Source organism: Choristoneura fumiferana, chromosome 10 (assembly GCF_025370935.1).
Source record: "Choristoneura fumiferana chromosome 10, NRCan_CFum_1, whole genome shotgun sequence".
NCBI lineage: Eukaryota > Metazoa > Arthropoda > Insecta > Lepidoptera > Tortricidae > Choristoneura > Choristoneura fumiferana.
Window position 1 is genome coordinate 18,588,630 of NC_133481.1, and position 24,043 is coordinate 18,612,672.

At 39.6% G+C, this 24,043-nt stretch overlaps 2 protein-coding genes and 1 long non-coding RNA gene across 5 annotated transcripts in view; 2 read left to right on the forward strand and 1 right to left on the reverse strand.

The window, feature by feature from the left end:
• CDase (neutral ceramidase) overlaps positions 1 to 5,388 on the forward strand; it is a 37,934-nt gene extending 32,546 nt beyond the window's left edge. For all 3 annotated transcript variants that reach the window (XM_074093776.1, XM_074093775.1, XM_074093773.1), the window contains 6 exons: positions 281 to 402; positions 992 to 1,085; positions 1,481 to 1,576; positions 2,069 to 2,236; positions 3,073 to 3,194; positions 4,004 to 5,388. In XM_074093776.1, coding sequence (XP_073949877.1) covers positions 281 to 402; positions 992 to 1,085; positions 1,481 to 1,576; positions 2,069 to 2,236; positions 3,073 to 3,194; positions 4,004 to 4,181 — 780 coding nt within the window. In that variant the 3' untranslated portion in view covers positions 4,182 to 5,388. The remainder of the gene's footprint in view (positions 1 to 280; positions 403 to 991; positions 1,086 to 1,480; positions 1,577 to 2,068; positions 2,237 to 3,072; positions 3,195 to 4,003) is intronic.
• A 4,051-nt stretch (positions 5,389 to 9,439) lies between these two features.
• LOC141432242 (neutral ceramidase-like) lies at positions 9,440 to 21,976 on the forward strand. Its single transcript, XM_074093777.1, is given in 15 exon segments — positions 9,440 to 9,704; positions 10,088 to 10,231; positions 10,829 to 11,005; positions 11,242 to 11,369; positions 11,631 to 11,803; positions 11,806 to 11,828; positions 12,261 to 12,467; positions 13,010 to 13,129; positions 13,502 to 13,591; positions 13,805 to 13,918; positions 14,459 to 14,686; positions 15,498 to 15,593; positions 15,760 to 15,927; positions 19,644 to 19,756; positions 21,786 to 21,976. Coding segments are annotated over 15 exon segments (2,220 nt in total). The 5' UTR covers positions 9,440 to 9,449; the 3' UTR covers positions 21,970 to 21,976.
• On the reverse strand, positions 17,849 to 19,084 carry LOC141432243 (uncharacterized). The gene is made up of 2 exons (XR_012451800.1): positions 18,570 to 19,084; positions 17,849 to 18,032 (listed from the first exon to the last, which is right to left on the reverse strand). It is a non-coding gene; the product is annotated as an uncharacterized lncRNA (long non-coding RNA).
• Positions 21,977 to 24,043: the final 2,067 nt, after the last annotated feature.

A 24,043-nucleotide genomic window follows, 5' to 3' on the forward strand; every position in this document is an offset into this window, starting at 1 on the left:
ACCTAGGTAACATTGTGCTGTCTTGGAGTTCCATCCAATGTATGCCTGCCATCTGCTGATGGAGAAGTGATGCTCCATCAGCAGATTTTTAACAGGCCCAAACAAGGCCAGTGGCATTGTCAAACGCTCTAACGCTCGTGATTCACCATCACTTTCTACTTTCATCCTACACCGTGCGACAGATGCATTTCCGAGTGCATCAGACAGTAAGGCCTCACGTTACACTGTTCTGTCTTGGAGTTAGCTGATGATGATGGTAACCTCAAAACGTTGGTTCCAGGCGAAGTTCCCATACGAGTGGCAACCGAAGATAGTGTCGTGTTCAGTGGCGCGCATCGGCGGGCTGGTGCTGGCCGCGGTCCCCGGAGAGTTCACGACAATGTCGGGCCGCCGCTTGCGCAGGTACACTCACAGCTGGTTTCCACTTGTCGGATGTCCGGCCCTGATTTTAATCGGATGTTCTAGTGGCAGAAAATTTTATATGAAGGTCATGAATCTATTCACACTTGCCTGACACGATTTTCTATAGAAATGACTGACATCCGACACGAAACGGATCCGACAGCCGAAAAGTGGAAACGGGCTCTCACACATTATGTTACAGTTACAAAAACTATTTGCTACAACAGAAAACAGTAAATAAACAATTAAAATATACTTATCTATTTATCCCAAAAACTAAAACTAAAGCAGATTATTTAAAACATAACCTACTTTCGGGCAGTCGAGTAACAGCCCTCTTAGAAAACAAGTTCTCTTTTTGCATACGAGTAGCTAAGCTAAATTCTTTGTCCGAGGAAGCTGCCTCTAACAGTTTGTGAATTAAAGATCATGCGTCTTTTTACGAGTATACAGAAGAATCTTGACTTGACCCACCCAGTGAATTTTGACCCACTTCCATTTATCTTCCAAGTTATCCTAATGTCTTTTCTACCGTTATATGAATATGAGTAGATATATTATATATATAACAATGTTTATTTATTGCCAGTGTGGTGAGCCGAGCCGCGGGCGGCAGTAAGGTGGTCCTAGCGGGACTCAGTAATGTCTATTCAGACTACATCGCTACTCCAGAGGAATACCAGGTATGTTTACCTCATACATCGAGAAGGAGTAGACAACATTTATTTTTGTTACATATACTGTACTAGAATACATTGGAAACACCAGAAAAGTTAAAGCTACGCCCCAGGAATCTACCCTCGCTCGTCAACGTTCCGTATTGTAAGCCGATACTTAGTAAACTACTATAAATAAATATTATGGTTTGCTTACTTAAAATTAAAGCTATTTGTATGGAACTTCTCCTTAGCAATGCTTTTTCCTTGGCATAGTTTTCTTTCAGCTAAGTAGAGCAAGCAACAAATAAATCGTCAATGTACCGGGAGAAGTTCCTATGCCTTAAGTATAGGCAATAGAGGATTTCATGTATTTTTGAGTGTATAGCTTAATTTATATGCGATTGCTATAATTTTTCCAGGCACAAAGGTACGAAGCAGCATCCACCATCTTTGGGCCGCATACTTTGGACATCTATCTCAACAAATACCTTAAGTTGACTGAAGCTTTGATGAAGGTAAGTTAATCTAAAATCTTATCCCAAATGAATGTAAGACTTTTCCCAAACCTCAAAAAAAGCACCAGTTTAGTTTATTTTTTAATTTCGTAGTTGAAACTGACTCTCGTAGTTGAGACTTTGGATTTTTTTTAATTAGTTTTCACGTTTTTGACGTCAATTAATGATTGAGTGTCAATAATTGACGTAATAACAGGTTTAGTCCTTTAGGTCCAATTCCCTAAATGTCTGGTCTGTCTATATCATCTACTTTCCAAAATGTCTATTCTCCGAACGTCCAATTTTCCAGATGTCCAATTCACCGAATGTCCAGTCCATCTGTTTCTATGGCTTTGTGTCCTAACCTAACCTGTTTGTGCCGGACACACCCGTCAAGCGTTAGGTCGCACCAATCGTCCTAAAGAGTCTTACAAAGATTCTATGACACCGTCATGGTGTAAGAGACTCAAACAGCTTTACAACCATGTTACAATGTACATATATTTCTTTCAGGACGTGACTCTAGACCCTGGCCCTCAGCCGCCAGACTTCAGCGACCAGCTGATCACTCTGGTACCCCCGGTGTTGTGGGACGCTGCCCCGTGGGGCAAGGAGTTCGGAGACTGCACCCAGCAGCCCCAGGCGCAGTACAGCTATGGGGACATCGTGACGGCTCTGTTTGTAAGTCTTGGTGGATTGCGTCACCTCATCATAGCAGCCTTTAATTTGCAAGTCTTCGGATATGCCTCCTCTCCATTTCTCCACGCCTACGATCCATTGCTTGCATCCATCCACCACCTGCTAGCCGACAGATGTTCCGCCAGCACTTCCCGCGCCAGCTAACTAACGCAGTAGAGGAAGAACACGAAACGAATGAGATGGAAGATGTGCGTCATATTAAGTAATGATAATACTGAATATTTACTTTCTACCTTTGTAGAATTAGCATTTTGGAATGTAATGAGGAATTTATTGCCTAAGTTATCCACTCAGCAAAATACAATAAAACATTTTAAATCATTTAATGAAGAAATATTGTGCCTTTAGATTTTACTTAAATGTACTGTCACTAGAAAGAACACATTAAAAAAATACAAAAAAAAACATTCGTAATAAAATAACGAAATACTTAAACGTAAAGTTAAAAATACAAAAGGTTGAAAGCCAAATTTTGTGAAGTCCGAAAGAGATTCATTAGTTAGATTCATTTTTGACAAAACATCACGTACTCGTATGACATTTATTTTGTAGTTGCATAACGTTGTTACTCGACTGTTTTACGTATACAGCTTTTTTACCCAAAACAGAAACAAAATAAGTATTTTTTGCCTATTAAAAACCAACTTCCACGATTCTTTATGCCTCTCTGATCGTTAGCTTCTAACATCTGGTCAAGACCGGACGAGGAAGAGGAAGATTTTCTCAACGACCGAAAAGCCTTCGAGCAAAATCGGGCCTGAACAGGGCCTTCCCTGCTGCTCTCTCCTGTTTTGTTGCTAATAAAAGTTACGATGTAGGTGTCCGGGCATCCGCGGAACAGTATCCGGCACGGTGGCTGGTACGCGACGGTGGAACGGTTGGAGTCGGCGGAAGACGACGCGTGGACGGTGGTTGCAACTGACGCGGACTGGGAGACCAAGTAAGGCTCATCGTGATTTATATTTTAGAGAAGACGAGGCATGTTCTTTGTGTGTTCTATAAGATTTGACAAGACTTCTTGCGGATGTATCCGTTTTATGTTTACATGTTGTTGACGAAAAATATTTAGCCATATGAATATTTCTACATATGGTTTTAACTAGTCTTTAATTTATATTTATTGTTCATCATCATCCCAGCCTATATACGTACGTCCTCCCACGGCATTAGTTCCCACGCGGGCCCAGTGCGGATTGGGAACTTCACACACACCGTTGAATTGCTTCGCAGGTTTGTTGTGCAGGTTTCCTCACGATGTTTTCCTTCACCGTAAAGCTCGTGGTAAATTTCAAATGTAATTCCGCACATGAATTTCGAAAAACTCAGAGGTGCGAGCCGGGGTTCGAACCCACGGCCCTCTGCTTGAGAGGCCATAGGTCATACCACTCGGCCACCACGGCTCATATTTATTACTATAAAGAATATTTTAAGAGGCTTATCATTGGTATACATTGGGTCGGTTCCAGGGAAGGCAGTTAGTACTCGTACTTTGCGCTGCAGCAGAGCGTCACCAGCACTAGTGCTGCATACCCTGCTGCCTACGTAAACGTAATGCACGCCATAGCCTGAATGACTACTTTATCAACGCCCAGCTCCAACTCTTGTACTAGAAAAGAAAGCCAATTTGTAGCATAGGATGTACCACAATTTGTCCTTTATGTTGACCAACAACGTTCTTTTATAAAGTTTAAAAAATACCACTTAACTGTCTTTGAACACCTTTTTTGACGACTACGTGTTTATCCCCAGGTACATTTGGCACCGCAACAACAAGATCTTAGGCACCAGCCACGCTGAAATAGAATGGCACATCCCTGTGGGGACCCCCGCCGGAACCTACCGCCTGCACCACTACGGAAACTACAAATACATTCTAGGCGGAATCTATCCTTACCATGGGTTCTCCAACAGTTTTGAAGTCAGATAACTATAGTTTATGCCTAGTCCTACATTCTGTAGCTTTAAGTTTCAAGATTGAGTTCTATCTAATGGTGCATGACCAAAAATGGCTAAGTACTGAAAAAACATTTTACGAGGTTATAATATTAGCGCCATGAATTATTATTGTCCACAGCTCTGAATGAAATAACTTGGGCTTTGTTACGAAAACGTCTGTTTAAGGAAGTCCAAGCTTGTTTCTTAACGAATCCTTATGATTTTCTTTGTGAATAAAAAGTCCTGTAACGAAATATACGTACCGTCGAACAAACTGAATCATGTACCAAGGTGGAACCTTCTAGTAATGAATTTCACTATGAGTTTCTTGACAAAAAAATGGGGTCAACAGACATTAGGTAGTGGCATAAAGGTTCCACCCTGGACATGATTCGGTTTGCTCGCGTGTGCCACGGGTTCTTTGATAGTTTAAGTTAGGTCCAAAGTTTTTCTGAAGGATAGACTAGTCATATAAGTACACTTTTGAAGCTAGTTGCTGTCATTGTTATCTTGAAATATAAATATGAAGGTATCTCCAGTACCTATGCATATTTTTTAAAATTTAGTTTGCATTTCATCTCAGATGGAGACGAGAATAGAAATCATGTAAAACATATATGTGTATGTTGAAATAACATAGGTATATTTTTACAACGAAAACTTAACGATACATCGCGATGTGTGTACATACATGAATTTAACTACAAAAGTAAAAAAAAAAAGATAATAAACTATCGAAACTGACTAAACCACACTAAACATTAAATTTAAGCAATTAAATCGTGTATTACATATTTTGTAACTTTGGCTGTATCGATATCATTGTAGTTGACTGTATGTACATGGTATTTAAGCTCGTCTTTATTTATGGTTTTCATAATTAGAATATTACTAGAATTGTTGGCTGTTGCTCTAGTTTTGAAGTACCTAAGTAATATTTTATTTTAAAATCTACATTTTGTAAACTGAACAACTATTTGTAATTTTATGATAAAAATGGTCCTTCGACTGAAATCACTATGACATTTCTTGTGATAATCATTTATACGTTAATAGAATGTATACCAAAGTAGATAATAAATGTAGTGTAAAGACGTGTTAATTTCATGCTTTCTTAATTTTATATTATTTATTTTCTGGAAAATAAATAATAGGAATGTTGAATATACTTATTCAGTATTTTCATCAGCATGCTTATGTTATGGGTTATATGGCTTTATAGTCTGTTTTTTTATTAACTATTATTTATATTTTATATTATTTAATGGCTTGCCCTTAGCTTAAGATTCAACTGCAAATCGTATTTTGTATATTTTTTATTTACTTTAGGTAAATAAATATTTTTTATAATGTAGGTATGTACCTAAGTATATTGTCCATGCTTGATGTTGTAGACAATACTTTTTTGATTTCTTTAAAGTGCCAATATGAATAAATTGAACTGAAAAATAAATAAACTGATTTACTATTATTTAATAACGGGTTTTTATTTAAACCATGTTTTTTCAAACCTCTATATTTTGGTAGGTTAATAGGTAGGTAGTCCTAATTGTCATGTTTAATTTTAATTTAAGAAGCGTTGAACTAGACTTTATTCTTGTTGAAGTTATGGTTATCCATATACCTAGATGAAAAGATGGAGCGAAGTGAAAATTCTGTATTTACTTTATAGGTCCAGTCCAATAGGTGATAGTTCAAATATTGTATGCACAAGTTGCATATCTTATCTTATCTCTAATATCAGTTGCATCAAGCAATTTAAACGCGTAAGTAGATACTACCTACTTTTATCTTTAGTGTAGTCTTTAGCCCAATAATAAGCATGTAGATTATCGTTGAAATTACTAAAATAATCAAATTCCTCATGTAAATACTAGATAACGAAACGCAGTAAGTACTTCTATCCAATCTAAAGAAGCAAATAAAAAAACTTAAATTAAAAATTTAAAAAACCCCCCACAAAAAAACGCCAGCAAAAATAAAAAAAAGCCCGACAAAAAAACGCCGTCAGAAAAGACAACTAAAAAGTTTAAAATAATTATGCACTACCTAGCTGTTCCCCGCGACTTCATTTGCGAAGAATACGTTTATCCCGTGTCGTCATAGTGGGTTGTATGTTTTTATATGTTTTAGTTTTTAAATGGGTCCCACTGAAAAACAGCGTTGCGGCTTGCCGTAACACTATGCTGAGTGGGGTCCACTTTATACTATTAGATGTTATTTTTATTTTTTTCCATCTAATGTATTTTTATGTGTATCGAATATGTGTAAATAAATGTTTCTCTCTCTCTCTCTCTCTCATCCCTATCCCGCGGGGACTATGCTGATTTTCCGCAAAATTAGCCTAAGTTAATTTAGTATAAGTACCTAGTAAGTAATATTTTTTTTATCTAAGCGTAGCCGGTGTCGGGGGACCGCTAAGGTTAATACTTCAAAAAATACTATTAAAATACTTTAGTTTCCTGTGAACTATGAACTCCGGACTTCAGCTCTGCTTTATGGATGCAATGGGAAACTAGAACACTATTTTCTAAAGAAATTAGTCATGAAGGTTTAGTGCTGACCTTCTTCCGATGCCCACCACCAATTTGTCAAGTAAGTACCTACTTACATCGACTTAGAAGAGAAGAGAGTGATCAACTTACGCATCGGTTGCCATAATGTAAATTTTTAACTAAACTTATACCTACCATTAGCTAAATAAGTATTAAGACGGTGTGTTCTAACTACTCTAAGCATCATTATCTCAAAATATTAATTCTTTACGTTGGAAACCAGATAAATGATTAAAAAACAGATTATGGCATTAATTAACATATACGTTAATGCTCTATCTAATTAATCCGATAAGGTGCTTAAAATAATTAATTGAAAAAAAGACACGACATATATTTCACCCCCTAACTGTGGGTAGCACTCCCCCTTCAATGCAATCAAATGGCAATACATAAGTACAGTCCAGGAAACTGAATCACGTCCTGCGGTGTACATTTTGCCATGATTCCTTTGGTAAATGCTTGGTAAATGTTATAGAATGTCAACATGACATTTAGTAGCATGCAGGTTCCACATTGGTACCGGTATTGGTATTGGTACCGGATCAGTTTCCTCAACTGTAGAGCCGTCATCATAAATAAGTTCTCAGTGCTCGAGTGAGCGCAAAGCACGAGCGAAGCGTCTCCGCTTGGGCAGAAATGCTTCCGGTTGTCAGTTCTCCTCTTCAGCTCGCGTTTCTCAACCGATCTCCTCGTGAAATTTGATAAGCAGGTTCAATAATTATTAATTACATGGATTTTAGTCGATTTTTATTTTTATTTTTCGTAATGGCGGAGCCAAGGGGTTTCAAAACGTAGTAAAAATCAACTCACGCAAAATAATGCGTCATACATAGCAACGACTATAAAATCTCATTTAGATCTTATCTGGCTGCGAACCCCTATAGTCATTTTATTGTTATTGTTTTTTTCTTAAATCTACAGGATGTATGTCAAAGAAATGCCGGTAATAATCGGAGTACTCGTAAGGAGAGCAAAAAGTCATTACTTTGATGTTATGTTATTTATTAAAAAATAATTACCTAAATATAAAAGTTTTTCGTAGGTAATTTTTATATTAAAACTGACTTCAAGTGTCGTAAAACAAAATATTTAAATAAATAAGAATTGTAGAACTTTTTTGCAAGTTTTCAAAATTTTGTACTTGACTTTGACTCTTCTTTCCATCATTGCATTTCCACCCATAATCTGACTATAAAGTTTTTTTTATCTCAATAGGTGTCAATGGGGAGATTGCTTCCCTTCAGAATAACTCCCAGCTCGTTTGCCTTCTATCTATAAAAATATTATTTATAATAAATATCAAGCTTCTATGGCTGGCATACTTCTTATGATGAGAATGTGTAGTATCTAGCTATAGGGCATCCAAAATCGGTTTTACTTGTATCGGTAAAACTGTTTTATTTTTAAATGCCCAACATGTACATAGGTACTCATAGGTACCTAGCTATTTGTCTACAGCAGTTTCAGAAAAAAACAAATCTACAACCAGTTAAAACTGCTTCTCAGTATGTAAAAGTTATACCATAAACATAGGTCCATTTACTTATGCACACCCTGTATACTGATTTCAGTATGATTGTCTCTACTTTATATCATGGTTAATTTTGATTAAAAGTAGATAATTTAAGATTAATATTATCATTTGACTTATGCGATTGATATACATTATTTTATACTCGCCTGTTGGCTTAGTTGTAAGGACATGTAGAATAAGTTGAAAATGAAAGAGTCAATATAATATTTCGTAATTTTTCTTAATAATTTGTTGAAATAAATTTTAATTTAAAGAGTACCTACGTAGGTTAGTCTAAATTGAATTAAACTAAAAGGTGTTGTTAAGGAAAGAGATAACAAGGATTACAAAACAATTAAAGTAAGTATTTCTTCCGTGTTAAACATACTTAATAGGGTTCTTGTCGGTGAGATTAAAATACAATCGCAGTTTCGTCTAATCTTATGCATATTTGAGACAGTAAACAAAACATTAGAGGTATTACCTATACTAATTAATGGTCAATAAATAAGTGTCTATACAGTATATAGGTACACTAGTTTGAGTTTCTTGCTGGGGTTCTTTTCAATTCAACAGAGGTTTTTCCGAACCGGTGGTAGATTTTAAGTGCTTGTTATAGCCCAAATTGAATAATGATATTTTGACTGACTTTAAAAAGTTCTTGTCTGGATCTTCTGAATGGAAGAAGCCAGCAGAAGCGGCTAATAGTAACCTACGCTCAATTAGCTGATTACCTAATTGTAATCCCCGGAATCTTCTCTCAGACTCTTGCAGCAGTTCTGATTAAGTATTTCGGACTCTATTTTAAAGATTCTAAGATTGTTGTAGCTTGAGATGATATATTTGGTATGGTGATAGTTTGAGATCCTGACAAAGACCAAATAATATTTATAACGAATTCTCAGACAAGCTAGTAGGTACCTACCTAATAACATTAAAAATAATAAAGGTCGTCGTAACAGTGTTTCAGAAAGCAAAGTAAAAGTGCTGCTGCAACCTTGCAATACAAAGAGACTAAAAAGGGCAAATGTATTCCCTTGAAGACGTGAGAGCTGGTCGATGGTACACCTCTCTGCAAACGCCACTTTCTCCCTCCAAAGATCTGATTATAGTCTTGCGACTGATGGCAGATAATAATCATAATGTAAAATAAAGTGTATAATGAACTATTGTTTCAGTCAACACAACCATGGCAGTCTCCCTACTCGGTAAGCTCATCATAACCGTGGTGACATTGGGCGTCATCGGCGGCATGACGGCCACTATATACCTCGTCGTGACAGACGAGGCGTCGAATTATGACGAGATGACGACGGCAGCCCCGGATCCGACCACTGAAGACCCTGGCCCTGATCCGCCAGCCCCTGGTCCAGACACGGATCTGCTCTACAATGTTGGAATCGGCATTGCTGATATGACTGGGCCTTGTGTTGAGATTACGTTTGTAAGTTGTATTCGAATTTAGATAGGGCCTTAGGGGCTTCAGACTAGCGTTTTATACGGTCGTTTTAGACATACGCGCTTACACGCGCGCTAGATCAAACTGAACGCGCATGTACGCGCGTATTCCAGCAAGTTCAACGCTCGAAGAAAACAAAACCGCACAGTACGCGCGTACACGCGCTTCCAAAAACAAGCTTTTATGCGCAAATAAAACGATAGTCTGAAACCGTCCTTTTGAGAAAAATCACGTTTGATGCCAGTTTCAAATCACGTTTACGTGATGAGCACTTCGATCAACAGATGAGCACGAAGCCAGCAAAGACCTTTTTAATATACAAGGGTACAAGGGCACTCAAGGACACTTAACAACCAATGGTTTTCTAGATGGGCTACGCTGAACTGTCCCAGTCCGGGGCCGGTATCCATCTCCGGCAGTTCTCTCGCGCCTTCATCTTCGAGCAGAACGGCTCCCGGGTCGTGCTGGTCACCGCTGATGTCCAGTCCATCGGCATTGCAGTGAGACGCCAGGTCTGTACTGTATCTACTATCAAATGTTGAAATTGAATTCAAGGGTCTTTGGGTATTTGATATTGAGGTACCTAATGAGGCATGATTTGTAGTCAGTTCGTGGTCCTTTGTCAAGGAGCACTTTAGCCAGTGCTTTTGCAGCTCGGCTACTTTGGCGCCGATTTGATTTGATTCGTACGATAGTTTCAGGTTATGTATCATGCTAAGCGCCATGCACATTTCTTTTATCTAGCGAAATTACTGTTCTATCTGTTTAGGCTACTCAATGCTCATTACTAAAGATTTGTGACTAATTGTGACGAAGTGGAGCGATGTGCGGGGGAAAATTACCATCAATAGGAGAGCAGCGCTCAGTGAGACTAGGAAAATCAACTAGAAAACCTAATCCTATTGGTAGAGTTTTCCTTGGATACCGCTCCCTTTCGTCGCACATCACTGGTAGACCTTGGTAAATATAATGATATAAACTTTCGCGATTTTCACCAATAATTGCTGCTCACTCGGATCTTAATCGGAAAAAATGTGATTTATTTGCTGGTTTTAATTATGTGGCTTTAATTATGGCACAATCAGTAATATTTCTTTCACATTTACCAGGTCGTCAGAAACCTGCAGGAGCTTTACGGTAACACTTACACCTTACGTAACGTCATCCTGACCGCCACACATACGCACGCCACTCCAGGAGGCTACCTGGTGGACTTCGTGCTCGACGTCAGCATCCTTGGATTTTCCCGAGAAACCTTCAACGCTTACGTAACGGGAATCACTAACGTAAGTATTGTTACCTTTTATTTCCATATTTTGTTCTTCACTATGTATTAGCTTTTCCGGGCGAATTCGTCTACGAAGAGTTCGTTTGTCGTTCTCCCGAGCTATGACCTATTTCTAATTTTTTCTTCGTAAAAACGTAGGAGCCTCGGACTTCGACACAAATAAAAAATAAAAAATATTGCCATTACTGGTCTTACCTCGTACCGTACCTAATGCCGAAAGGTGTGTCTTTGCAGAGTATCATAGCAGCCCACGAGAATATGGCGCCAGCTCGTCTGTTCCTCAGCACAGCGGTCGTCCCCAACGCACACATGAATCGCTCGCCTTACTCATATGATTACAATCCTCCTGAAGAGCTGGAAAGGTATGAATTTCATTTGATCTCTCTTAAGTGCTGAATTTTGGCTCAAAGGATTTAAGCAAGTTGAAACATTTGGAAATTACGAACTTTTTTGTTTATGGCCTGAAGAATGCACATGTTTGGGGAAACAGGAAGTTTAAGAGACTATGTGAAGCTATCCCACAAGGATCGGTTTACCCATGAAAACCCACACGAGGCCAACTGGCCAAAACAGATGGTGCATAACAAAAACAACTTTTCTGAAAAAAAAATTTTGAATTCCAGATACGATTCCAACACCGACGATCTCTTAACCCAAGTTCGTGTGGTGAAAGAAGACGGCTCTCTGCACGGTGTGCTCAACTGGTTCGCAGTGCACACGACCAGCATGAACATGACCAATCTGCTCGTGTCCTCTGATAACTTGGGGTATGCGGCCATCAAGATGGAAGCAATGCTCAACCTGAAAGTCTGGTTGGGAAGGTGAGGGAGCTTGCACTTCTGAAGTAGCCTCAATCACTAATCAAATGATCATACTTATTTAAAATACAGATTGGAACTTAAAGCAGGGATCGAAATGTTTTAAATAAAGGTTCCGTGTCTCAAAAGGAAAACGAAAACTTTTCGGATCACTTTGTTGTCCGCCTGTTTGTCCGTCTGTCCATCGGACAAAAACCTTTTTGTCAGGAACGCGTGGAGGATCAAGCTGAAACTAATAGAAAAATGCTCTCATGTCTGCTTGAGGTTGAAAAAAGCATGAATGGCTTCTAGAAAAGAATGGTATGTGTGTGCAGCCGTGCTTATGTTTGCTCGACTTGGCGGAGGCACTGCTATGCCCTCAGAGAGGCAGATACAAGGTTTCCTAGCAACCCTGTAGGGGTGTTTACTCTTAATCCAACAATCCCTCCCTTTCAGGGCTCTATCGTGGCCGGTTTCTTCTCGTCCAACCTCGGCGACGTCTCCCCCAACATCCGCGGCGCCCGCTGCGAGTTCAGCGGTGACGAATGCGACAACCAGTTCCTGCTGTGCGCGGCTGGCGAGCGGTGCTACTCGCTGGGACCTGGCGACGACATGTTTGAGAGCACCAGGATTATTGGGACGGCGGTTTATGAGGGAGCCGTGGTAAGCTGAATGACCAGGAGCTGTTTAAAGCTAATCTGTAATTCCTGCGTCCGTTGTTTCGCATCCAACCTTGGCACCCTCAATATACTCAGCGGCGCCCACTGTGAGTTCAGCAAAGAGCCAGGATGCTATTTCCTAAATAAATTTAGCCCTGGTCCGCCGTGCACCGTGCGACGTGCCCAACGAGCTGGGGCCAAAGACGAAATATTTGAGACCACCAAGGTCATTGGGATGACGGTTTATGAGGGAGCTGGGATAAGTTATCCAGTGGCTTGTAGTGAATTTGATAGGCAACTCGGACAGTAAGAGAAACATGAGGTACTCTTATAGTTATCTTCGGAAATAATTAGATACTGCGGAGTTTAGTTGGTGTACGCAATATGCCATACCACACCTACATGTCACCACTAACGTCACATTAAATTTTTCGAAATCCATTGGGAATAGAGTGGTTATAGCGCCATGCCACTGGTGGCCTGCCAACTATCTTAGCAATAAGATAAGTATAAGATAGAAATTAAATAGTTATTTTTTCTCCTCAGGAAGCACTAAACGCTGCTGGTGAAGAGTTGCGCGGGGATATCACCGTTGTGCACCAATTCCTGGACATGCCCGAACAGGTTGTCTCCAAGTACGACCCGTTGACGAGGACCTTTAATGAAGTAAGTAGCTCATTTACAAACAGAACAGATGTGGAATCTGTTTCACTTACTTACTACTTAACTTAATGTTTCTGCTACATCATCATTCATCATCATATCAGTCGTAGGACGATCACCACTGGGCATAGCCTATATATTCCCCATATACCTCCAGTGGATCAGTTGGAAGCGGCCTGCTTCCACAGTGAAACCGCGGTTTTACCAGGTCGTCCGGTCCGTTCATTTCGTTGGTGGACGCTTCGCTTACTAATCCGCGATCTTTATTCAAGAACTTTACGGCCCCAACCGCCATCCAATTTCGGTGCTATACAGTATACACCTGTCTAGTTGTTATTTTAATTACGCTGTACAATATGAATAAACTAATTTCAGAGTGATACGGTGGCTGGCTGCGTGGCAGCCATGGGCTACAGCTTCGCCTCTGGAACCATCGATGGTGCCAACACATTGAACATAACTCAGGTAAACAAATAACATATATGTTATAACTGAAAAGAAATGAAAGCTTTTCATTAATCATCTTACCATCATCACCTTCCTATGACTGTGCACATGCCTACTCTCGGAATGAGAAGTCTTGGGCGGTAGTTTAGGCTTAGCCCGATCAGCTAGGTATTCCAACCAAGATGCTGGCCATTTCGTTTGATCTCACACCACCTTTTAAATGTTCTCCAGGGTACAATCGAAGGGAACCCCCTCCTGGACGCCATTGGCGGCATCATAGCGGAGTCGACGGAGGAGGATATCGAGTGCCATGCGCCTAAGCCCATCCTCCTGCCCACCGGACGAGTGAGTTCATTTAATCTTATATATTTATTTTTATTATATATTTATTGGATGCGGAAAGCACAAGACCGGTCTGAGTGGAGAGCCTTGGGGGAGGCCTATATCCTCGTAGACGTGGACGTCTTTCGGCTGACATGATGATGATGATGATTTATTTGAGCAATTCTTGTATATTTATTTATTTAGGTCGACCAAGAGTAGGCGCGGACTTCACCATTATGCTGTCAGCATAAGGCAGCTATGAGGCAGCTCGTCCTTTATTATCCAAACAGCTAAGGAGTGGAATGCTCTGCCAGCTTCTGTGTTCCCTGATCGCCGTTTGGGCGTCTTCAAATCGGGGGTGAATGGGCATTTATAAGGCAAGCGTGCTCCATTTTAGTCTATGATATTCGCTCGCTTACCATCAGGCGTCACCTTTAGGGGCATCATTGTGGTCAAATGCAAGCCTACTTTTGTGACAAACAAATCATTATGACTTTCAAAATTGTGCGACTTATATGCATCCGTCTAATATGCCTGATATTGTTGTTTGTGGTGTGGTAGGCGAATTTCCCTCTTCCCTGGCACCCGAGCATAGTATCCGCAACCCTCATCTGGCTGGGAGGTCTGGCCATCGCAGGAGTCCCCGGGGAGCCTACCACCATGGCCGGGAGACGCATGCGGGACGTGGTGGGAGACGCGTTGGAGCGCCACGGACTCGAGAGGCGGGTCGTCGTGTCTGGTCTCACCAATGAATACATACACTACGTGGCCACTATCGAGGAGTATCAGGTAGGTCTTTGATTGCCTAGGCCACGGCGCAAACTACCAGCTGGCTGGCTACCCTGGAATTGACCCACTGCACCCAACAATGTTGATTGATAGTGCTAATAAATGGAAATCCTAATTTCGGTTTTAGGGTTCCATACCCAAGGGGTAATAATGAAAACGGAAACCCTATTACTAAGACTTCGCTGCCCGTCCGTCCGCCGCGTCCGTCACCAGGCTGTATATCATGAACCGTGATAGTTATACATTTGAAATTTTCACAGATTATGTATAACTGTGGCCGCTATAACAACAATACTAAAAACAGAATAAAATTAATATTTAAGGGTGGCTCCCATACAATAAACGTGATTTTTTTGCTGATGCCTAATGAATGTTGTATAGATGGTACGGAACCCTTCGTGTGCGAGTCCCATTCGCACTTGGCCGATTTTTTATGAAAGAAATTAAACAATTGACTTATGGTTCTCACGAGACTGCGGAAGATGCGTCACGTTCGAGGCCTTATTGTTAGGTATACACTTAAAATCACAATTGTTTTCACCACTTCTTTTTGTCATACGGTATAAGACGAGAGTAAGAAAGAGATAGTGAATATGATCACGGACGTCAGCGCATTAGACAATACGGTCTGCCTTATGGCAAGCCCCCTAAGTAGGAGGCCTTTGTTCAACAGCAGACGTCCCTTTTAGGCCCTTTCAAAACGTTATGCTGTAAGTTCGGCTTCATATCGATACAGGGGATTGTAAACAATCTTTCTAAGCAAGCTGATTCATGAGTTTCTTTCATATAACTACTTAGGTTCTTATTGCAGGTGCAAAGGTACGAGGGTGCCTCAACGATATATGGCCCCAACACGTTGGACATATTCTTGAACAAGTTCTCCGAGTTCACCGACGTTGCTCTCGAAGTAAGACAATTTAATTATTACTGATCCTAAAATGATGTTCAATACAGTTTACTAATCAATACGTGGCTTTATATATTTCCGTGCGCTACAAATTTCCTTTTTATTAAAGTTTTTTAAGATATTCGGCGAGTTTTTGATTTGGTTTGAAATATTTCTCCCTTCCCAGGGCGGCACAGTCCCAGAAGGCCCAGAGCCAGCCGATAACGTCGACCGCACCATCAGCCTGATTCTACCCGTTGTTGTCGACAACACCCCGTTCGGCCAGAGCTTTGGCAACGTGGTGGAACAACCTCCCGCTGTCGCTAGGAGGGGGGAGACTGTTACCGCCACATTTGTAAGTAACTACGCGAGACGCGAGGCTCGGAGACACGCAACGAGCTATGGAGAGATGCTCGGAGTTTCTTTGCGCGGTAGAATCTGGAATACGGGAATCTGCCGAAGAACTAAAGTTACCGACATAGCTTGAAGAATATGCCAGTTGAAGTGGGCCACTTCGCTCGATGAACAGATAACAATTATATTATATTATATTATTTAGCCTATAACTGTGTCCCACTGCTGGGCAAAGGCCTCTTCTCTTGACTTCCACATCTCCCTATCCAGAGCAGAGCTATGGAGCGCAGCATATTAGGGGCAAAAAGGACTGATCGTATCCGGAACACCACATTGCGCTCCAAGACTCGAATAGCTGATGTTGGAAAAGCGGCAGCCAAACTTAAGTGGGAGATAACAATAAAAAAAACATTGAGTAGCGACCACGAACTGGAAGACGAAGCGTTGGCAGGCCTCACATCCCACTAGATGGATTGACGACTCGTGAGAGCGTTGTGGGTAACCGGTGGATACAAGTTGTTGTTCGTTGTGATATTTAAAGGGGGAGGCTTTTGTTCAACAGTGAATGTCTTCCGGCTCATGATAATGATGATGCGAGGCTATCGGGGAAAATTCCGTCGCCATTTCCTTAGAACCGCACAGTCCCAACGGATCCAAAGCAGGCTGTCCGTGTTAGGCCTATACTAGTCATTGAGTTGAATTCTCAAAAAATGACATTGAACCCGCGCCGAATTTCATGTCTAACCCAAGTGTTTGAATTTTTGGGATTTTATCCAGATTCTGTGGTAATTTTGGGATAACAAGTAGTTTATGTGTTCGTCCAGACTTCCATCTTTCTAAATACCAAATTTCGTTCTAAGCGACTAGATATGACAAAACCATTGTAGCTACTCCTAGCGCCATCTAGTGAGCAAAATATAGAAACTCCAAACCATACACCGTGCCATCAAACTCGAAGTACCTATACCTACAATCCATTTAGGTATTTTAACATTTGAAACTTAACGGTAAAATTTTCACACGGTTTTTAAAGAAACAAAGAAGCTATTTAAAATTGTGTTAACTTCTGTAATAAAAACATAATAAATACCGCTAATAAATGTACATGTAGCTATTTTTAGTCCATTTGTGTTCGAAATACCAAGAAACGTGTGTTACAATTTGACCGTTAATTCAACACAAACAAACAAACATCACGCCTGTATTCCCAAATGGGGTACTTAGAGGCAGAGCACACGAAACGTTACCGCTTCGGAGCCACTTTTAGCAATTTTAGGTTTTAGGTTGGACAAAAACGGTACAATCAAAGACTACAGTATATATAGGGAGATAGACGGGTATCTCAGAACTTGTATTGGTTTGTATGGAAAGACGTGCCATCTAGTTCTCATTGTTAAAGCTCGCGCCTATGCATGTGTGCGTGCGTGCGTACGCTTACGTATACATAGCTATCTATACAATTAATGTTTCATGCTCAGTTATTGCTGGGTAATATAATGCATTACTTCTTTGTTTGAAATAAGTCTGATGAAATTTCCGGTTTCCATACATTGTTCATGATTTCGTATTTCAATAATGTATAGAAACCACAATTTTTTTTAGATTTATTTCAACAAAAGAGTAAATGCACTATACTACCCAGCGTTAACTGAGCATGAAACACAAATTTTATATTAAGTCCTAAATTTCATCCTGTAGATTATCAATATTACGCCTATAGATAAAATTAAGTAAAAATGTATGAGATAGTGCAAAATAGAAGAAGACAACTAAGTTCACGGCACTTAGGAATTTACTATAAAAATCAGTACTTACCAAATGTTAATATACCACGTATTACTTTTAATGGTCTTACTACTATTTTGCTTAGATCTCTGCGCTATGACGGGTTGGGATAAAAAGCAAGGGAGCAAAGGTTTTAATTCAGTTTCATCAATCGCCATTTATTAATATATAAGTTTTTGCAATAGACTATGCATGTTAAGCACATGTAAAATGTGACTAAGGGGCTATCCAGGTAAACAATATCACCACCAACATTCTGAACCCACGTTCGAAATCTGTTCATTTCCTTCGCCGGATCTGGGAATGCATGAAGACTTACACCTAAAAATAAAAATAAGTTATGTTATACTCTTTTTTCAGATTCATAAAAAGCACAAGTGCACACTTGTTCTTACATATAATGTGCAATTGTGCTTTATTCTCATAAAACAAATTTGAACTTGTGCCACAAAAGAAAAAAAAGGAACCCCATAAATGATCACATATATGATCCCTTATAATATAGGTATATAAAGGCTTATATGATCTGTCTGTCTTTTAAGACCTTTTTTCTCTGGAAAGCGCAGAGATAGCCTCATCATCATTCCATCTGTTATCCTTAATCAGAGACATAGGGCTCTCAGCATATTTTTCGGCATAATAACGATGTGATACGATGGCTGTGGTGCCAAAAACATTGATCAAAATAAGAAACCCTATTTCAACAACGGTTAATGATTATTATTAACCTTTTAAATACAGTTAGAATGTATACCTAGCGATATCATTCGCCTTTGCCAAGCTTACTTCAATAGGTATTTTATGAGAGACTGAAAGCTCAACCTTACAATTGGTAAACTAATTTATTAGAATGGTTACCTTTTCCACTTCTCGTCATGCATCCAGGCACGCAGCAAATGAGAAAAGACATAATATTTAACAATTACGTTCAGTAGATAATAGATACTAAAATCAGTCTATCTCGTCTCGACGCTAAATCAGAGGAGAATTTAACGGAGGAGGAAGCACTAAAACACAAATGAAAACACAACTCACTAAAAAAACGGCAAAAAAGGTTGGAAAAACTGTAAAACCACAAGTTTTCTAAAACTTTGCAGACATAACCGACATTTTGTTTTTTTTACCTCGGAAAAGCAATGACAGATACAGCGGGGCTACTACGTAAATCGAAACTCGAAGTTCGTATTGTACCGTCCCTCTCACTCTCGTATTAAGTAGTATAAGTGTCAGAGGGACCGCACGACACGAACATCGAGTTTCGAGTTTCATAGTAGCCCTGCAGTACAGTCCATAAACGAGTAGGTAAGCAATGTTACTAGTAAAATGTTCTCTGTTCCTTTCAAATTTCTTGAGAAAGTTCAATTAATCTTTGAATAAAATGTTTATTATTAAGATTGAATGTTTAATATGATATAAAAACATATTGATGTACTTTCACTATTATATTTTGGTTATGGCAAGAAAGCAGAATTTATAGGTAAGTTATTTTAACAAGGAGCGCTAGATTTCGCTAGCTTCTATGCAAATTGAGGAACCTACATACTATTGAGAAGAGACCATAGCGACCATTGACAGGTTGCTAGCCTGTCGCCTACGGTATACTTTAACCTATATCCTCCCTCAGTCGCCTCTTACGACATCCACGGAAGAAATGGAGAGGTGTAATTCTAACCCGACACCACACGGGTGAAGTCTAATCTTAAATTAAACGTAGTATAACTCAACTCAGACGCATAAGTTGTAGATACAACTTCCGACGCTGGTCCTTCGGACTTTGGTCCCCAGGCTCCATCTGCCTGGAGAGAGATCTCTCTATTGTGGCTCACCCCTCACCATCCGATTGATTTTATAGCATCCGTCCTAGTACCTAAATGAAACATTCTGGCTCATCGTTAATGTGTAGAAATACTTATTGATATGCTAATATTTCAGATAGGGGCAAACCCTCGCAACAACCTTCGTCAGGGGTCATCTCACGTCGTAGTTGAAAGGCAAGACCTTGGAGAATGGGTGGTGGTCGCCACTGACGCTAACTGGGAGACCAAGTAAGTGCCTTGACCTTGTACCTTTACGACAGTGGCCTTTGTTTACCTACATATGTATATATATCTCGAGCAAGTCGATGTACAGTTGTCGGGGTAAGAAAAGGTTCGTCATCGTAAAGTCAACATTTGCTTGCACCAAGGCAATTATAACATTAATTTTATTACTCCTTAGATATTAATGTCTTTTTGACAAGATTTGAATTTTGTGTTCGTATTTATTGGTAATATTTTTTGGAATTTTATTATAAAAAAAAGTAAGTATGCAATTTCCCAGAAACTACTTTTTGGTTTTAGCCAGTCCGTAAGATGGAAGTTTAGGCTTCCCTGCGTTTCTAGTAGCCTTTGGCCTATCGACGTTAGTGGGAAAATCAAAAACATAAAACGACGGCAGGGTTAGAATCTTAGAATATCTGTTTCTTTAAAAAAGATCTTAATGATTCAGGCGTCTTCAAATTATAAATTGCTCTATTTGCCTAAATGCATTTGCAATAACAGGTTAATTGACTGATAGTGACAGGTCAACTAATAAAGAAAAGTACCGCGTAAACAAGACTATCTATCTAGTCTATAGTCCATATTTTGTATTATTTTTTACAGAATTAAAATAAATGATAGCCATTACGGAAAATTGTATTAAAAGTAAATCTTAATTAAAAACGAGCATATCCGCCATTCGCATCAATCACGGATTGCAGTCGCTTTGGCATTGAGCTAACAAGGCGAGAGCATAATGTTCTCTGAAACCCCCCCAAACATTTCGGCAATGCTCAGCGACAGCTACCTTAGTTCTCTCGATATTATTTATCCACCGCTGCACCATCAAACTCCATATATTTTCTATGAGGTTCAGGTCAGCTGATTTCACAAGCTAAGGAATCACCACTACTTCAGGATGCTGACGGAACCAGTCGTTCACGATACGCGCTTTGTGAATAGGGGCGTTGTCATGGACATAATTGAACTCTGCCAGTTCATCAGCTGGAAATACAGTACGAACGCTTTGAAGCATATTGTCCTACAGCACCGTTACGTAGGTAACTTGCTGCATTTGCCCTAAGTGGAAACTCAATAAACTCGCCTACTCTATCAGCCGAGATCTAACCACAAATGTTGGCAAATATGCGTCCAGAACTAAGATTTGGCAATACGTGATCCTCCAAATACCTCGTTCCGTTTACTTTTCACAAGTTTAGTCTCCCATGTTAGGATGATTGGAAGCTCTTTTCATCAGTAAAAATACCAACCAATACTCCAATCAAAATTTAAATACTTGTTCCGGCAAAATTTAAACTGCTTTTTGAGCATTAGCTATCGATGACGAAAAAGTCCCATAGAGTGCAACGCATTTCTTATTACTCTCGGATATTTATACATCAATTAATTCGGCGAAATAACTACTTAGTTTTCATGAAACCATTTTTTTCATATTTCCGACTCAAAAAAATATTTTGCGCTTGGGTAAGAATTGGTACACTCGTATGGCGGTGATCAGCTAGATTACCCTCTTCCGCATGTCTCCTAATCCAGAACCTTACAATGTCTTTCGTAATATTACTATATAAGGGGTCCATATCGACTCTCATAACTGTCGCAATTTATAATAATATAATGTACTTAATGTATTGTTTTTCATCACTCTTATTTCTCTGATCCATTAATTGTTCAGAATTGTGATAAAACAAACCTAAATAACCTACCAATAGAGTTCTACAAGATTTAATAACCTAAAAAATATATTAGAATAAGTACCTAACCAAAAAAAAACATTACATTAATGACTTGCGAAAATTTAGATGCGCATCGGTAAAAACAAAATAAGAATACGTCCACTGACTTCTTCACTTATTTCTGTAGGTACACAATATTGCCTAGCTAGTGTAATGGTGTTATAGAGCAGCCAACGACACAAATTCTCGTATAATAGATTATAGTTTTTCGCGCACAAATCGGCTACTTCCAACACCTTTCTTCTCTTCCTTAAGTGAAACGCTGAAACGCAATGAAATTTGACATTCCTCCATCTGTCCAGGTTCCACTGGGAGCGCGTGTCCACTCTCCTGGGGACCAGCCAAGCGACATTCGAGTGGACAATTCCAGAAGGAACACTAGCGGCTCCCCACCGCTTCGTGTACTATGGCGCCTCCCGGTCGCTGCTTGGTACCATCACGGAATTCACTGGGACCAGTAACAGCTTTACTATATTAAACGAATAGTGGTTAACTGTGGTTTTATTTGGTACCAAGTGTGTCCTACCTGTTATGACCTGCTTAGCTTGCCGTAGCTTGGATATTCACAACCATTGGCGTATTCAAGATCACTTTCCAGGCCTGTCCCTTGAAATGCAATGGGCGGTTTATCGAAGCATTTGACACCCAAATCTTAGGAAGAGCGGTTCTCAATCTTTTTTTGGCGACGGAACCCTATTGGATGGCTGGCGATATAAGCCGGAGCCCTAAAATAGGTATAGTCAAAAACAGCTATGAATGGGATTTTGTACTTTGGAACCTATAGCATATAAGTTAATTATGTTCAGTATTTTTGTGACCTCCGCAGAAGCTTCGCGGAGCCCATTTGGTTTGCTGGTTTAAAGTCGCTCAGCGAGCTATACCTATTCGAGTGTGTTATACCTATTCTGAGTTTCCCCGAAGGATGAAATTTCAATGAGGTTATCCAACAGAGAACCGAAGTCGTCGACATAGCACACAGGATAGTAAGCTGAAGCTTGTACTATTACTTATTATGTGGCTGAAGTGGCTATGAGCTGGCTATATCTGTCTAAGGTAATAACCACTGGAAGTTTAAAGGGGATTTCCTGGGTGGAGAGGCGACTTGCTTGGCAAACGTAACGAAGGGTGCCCTACGCCTAGATGGAGGGACGATTTGCGAAGGGCTGGCAGCAGCTAGAATAGAGAAGTCAAAGTTTTCAACATATGAAAAATATTCAAAATTACGCGTTTTAGGGTAGGTCTAACCTGAGGCTATATTGTCTAGTCTAACGAGCTGACGTTCACGATCGCATACGCCATCCCTTTCTAGCCTCATCTTATACCGTGTGATAGAAAGAAGTGGTGAAAACGATTGTGATTCCAAGTGTGTTAGACAATAAGGCCTCTGCTTATAGGTCGATGACGATGATGATGATTGTGATGAAAAGTACTCCAATTAGTGATAAACAGTTCAGGCCAAATAAATCGCGTAAATCGTGCCATCTGGACAGGCTCAATGGTTGGCAGTTCAATGCATTTTAGCACTAGATACCGCGCGAGTAAGCATGCGTCGTCGTGTTAGTTCTTCAGTTTGCCTACAGATGGGGTTACTGGAACCATACATTAAATTACTTTACAAATGTACACAGTGAACCAATATGTATGACATACTTATACGTAAATAGAAACTACTAAACTTTGCTCGCGTGAACCGTTAGATCTGGCAATTTTATTGAAATTGCGGAATTTCACTAAATTTCCGTGGGTATTCCCAAAAATTATATCAGGATTCTCATTTATGTTTTATGAAGAATTCTCGTCAAAATTAAGTAACTACTTAGTGCTGCTGGCAGAAAAACGAAATGTCATTAATAAAAAGATAAAAAGAAATAGGAAAATAAAATAAGAAGAAAAATGATAATTAAAAAAATTAAAAAAAGGAAGATAATAGCTGGGAATAGGAAATAGGAAATAGGAAGGAAAGTATATACTTGTGTTTTACTATACTGCTTACTGTGTTGGTGTGCAATAAAGAGTTATTGTATTGTATTGTATTGAAGGTGAATTACTTCCTAGGTGGTACTTAAGTTTATTGACAGATCACTTTCAATTATCTTATAGTCTAGAGCTGGATCTTGTTACTTTAATTATAACACTAACCTCCATTGGCTAGCACAGCACTAATTGACATTCTTATAAAGCGATCTAACTGCCGCCATTCAATTCAGAACCATCTACTCTAAGCTCATAATTTTAGGAATCATTTTACGTCGACGACATGATGACATAAGACTTTATATTCTTAAGCATTCTTTTATTGTGTGATTGAATGATCGCTGTTATGATGAATGATACAAACAATCGTGTATACATTATATCTTATGCTAGCGGTAGCCAGTCGAATCTTTTCTAGTTGTAATAGTTTCTAGGCACATTTCGAGCTGCGAGTAAGTATTATTAAATCTAGCTGTTGCACTGAATTGCCTTTTTAAGACGTGCGTTGCGTCGAGCATTTTGTAGTACCTACTGGGTCTGGTAGATTAATTGACGGAAATGTTGGCAAGTTTTTAATAAGGTAAAG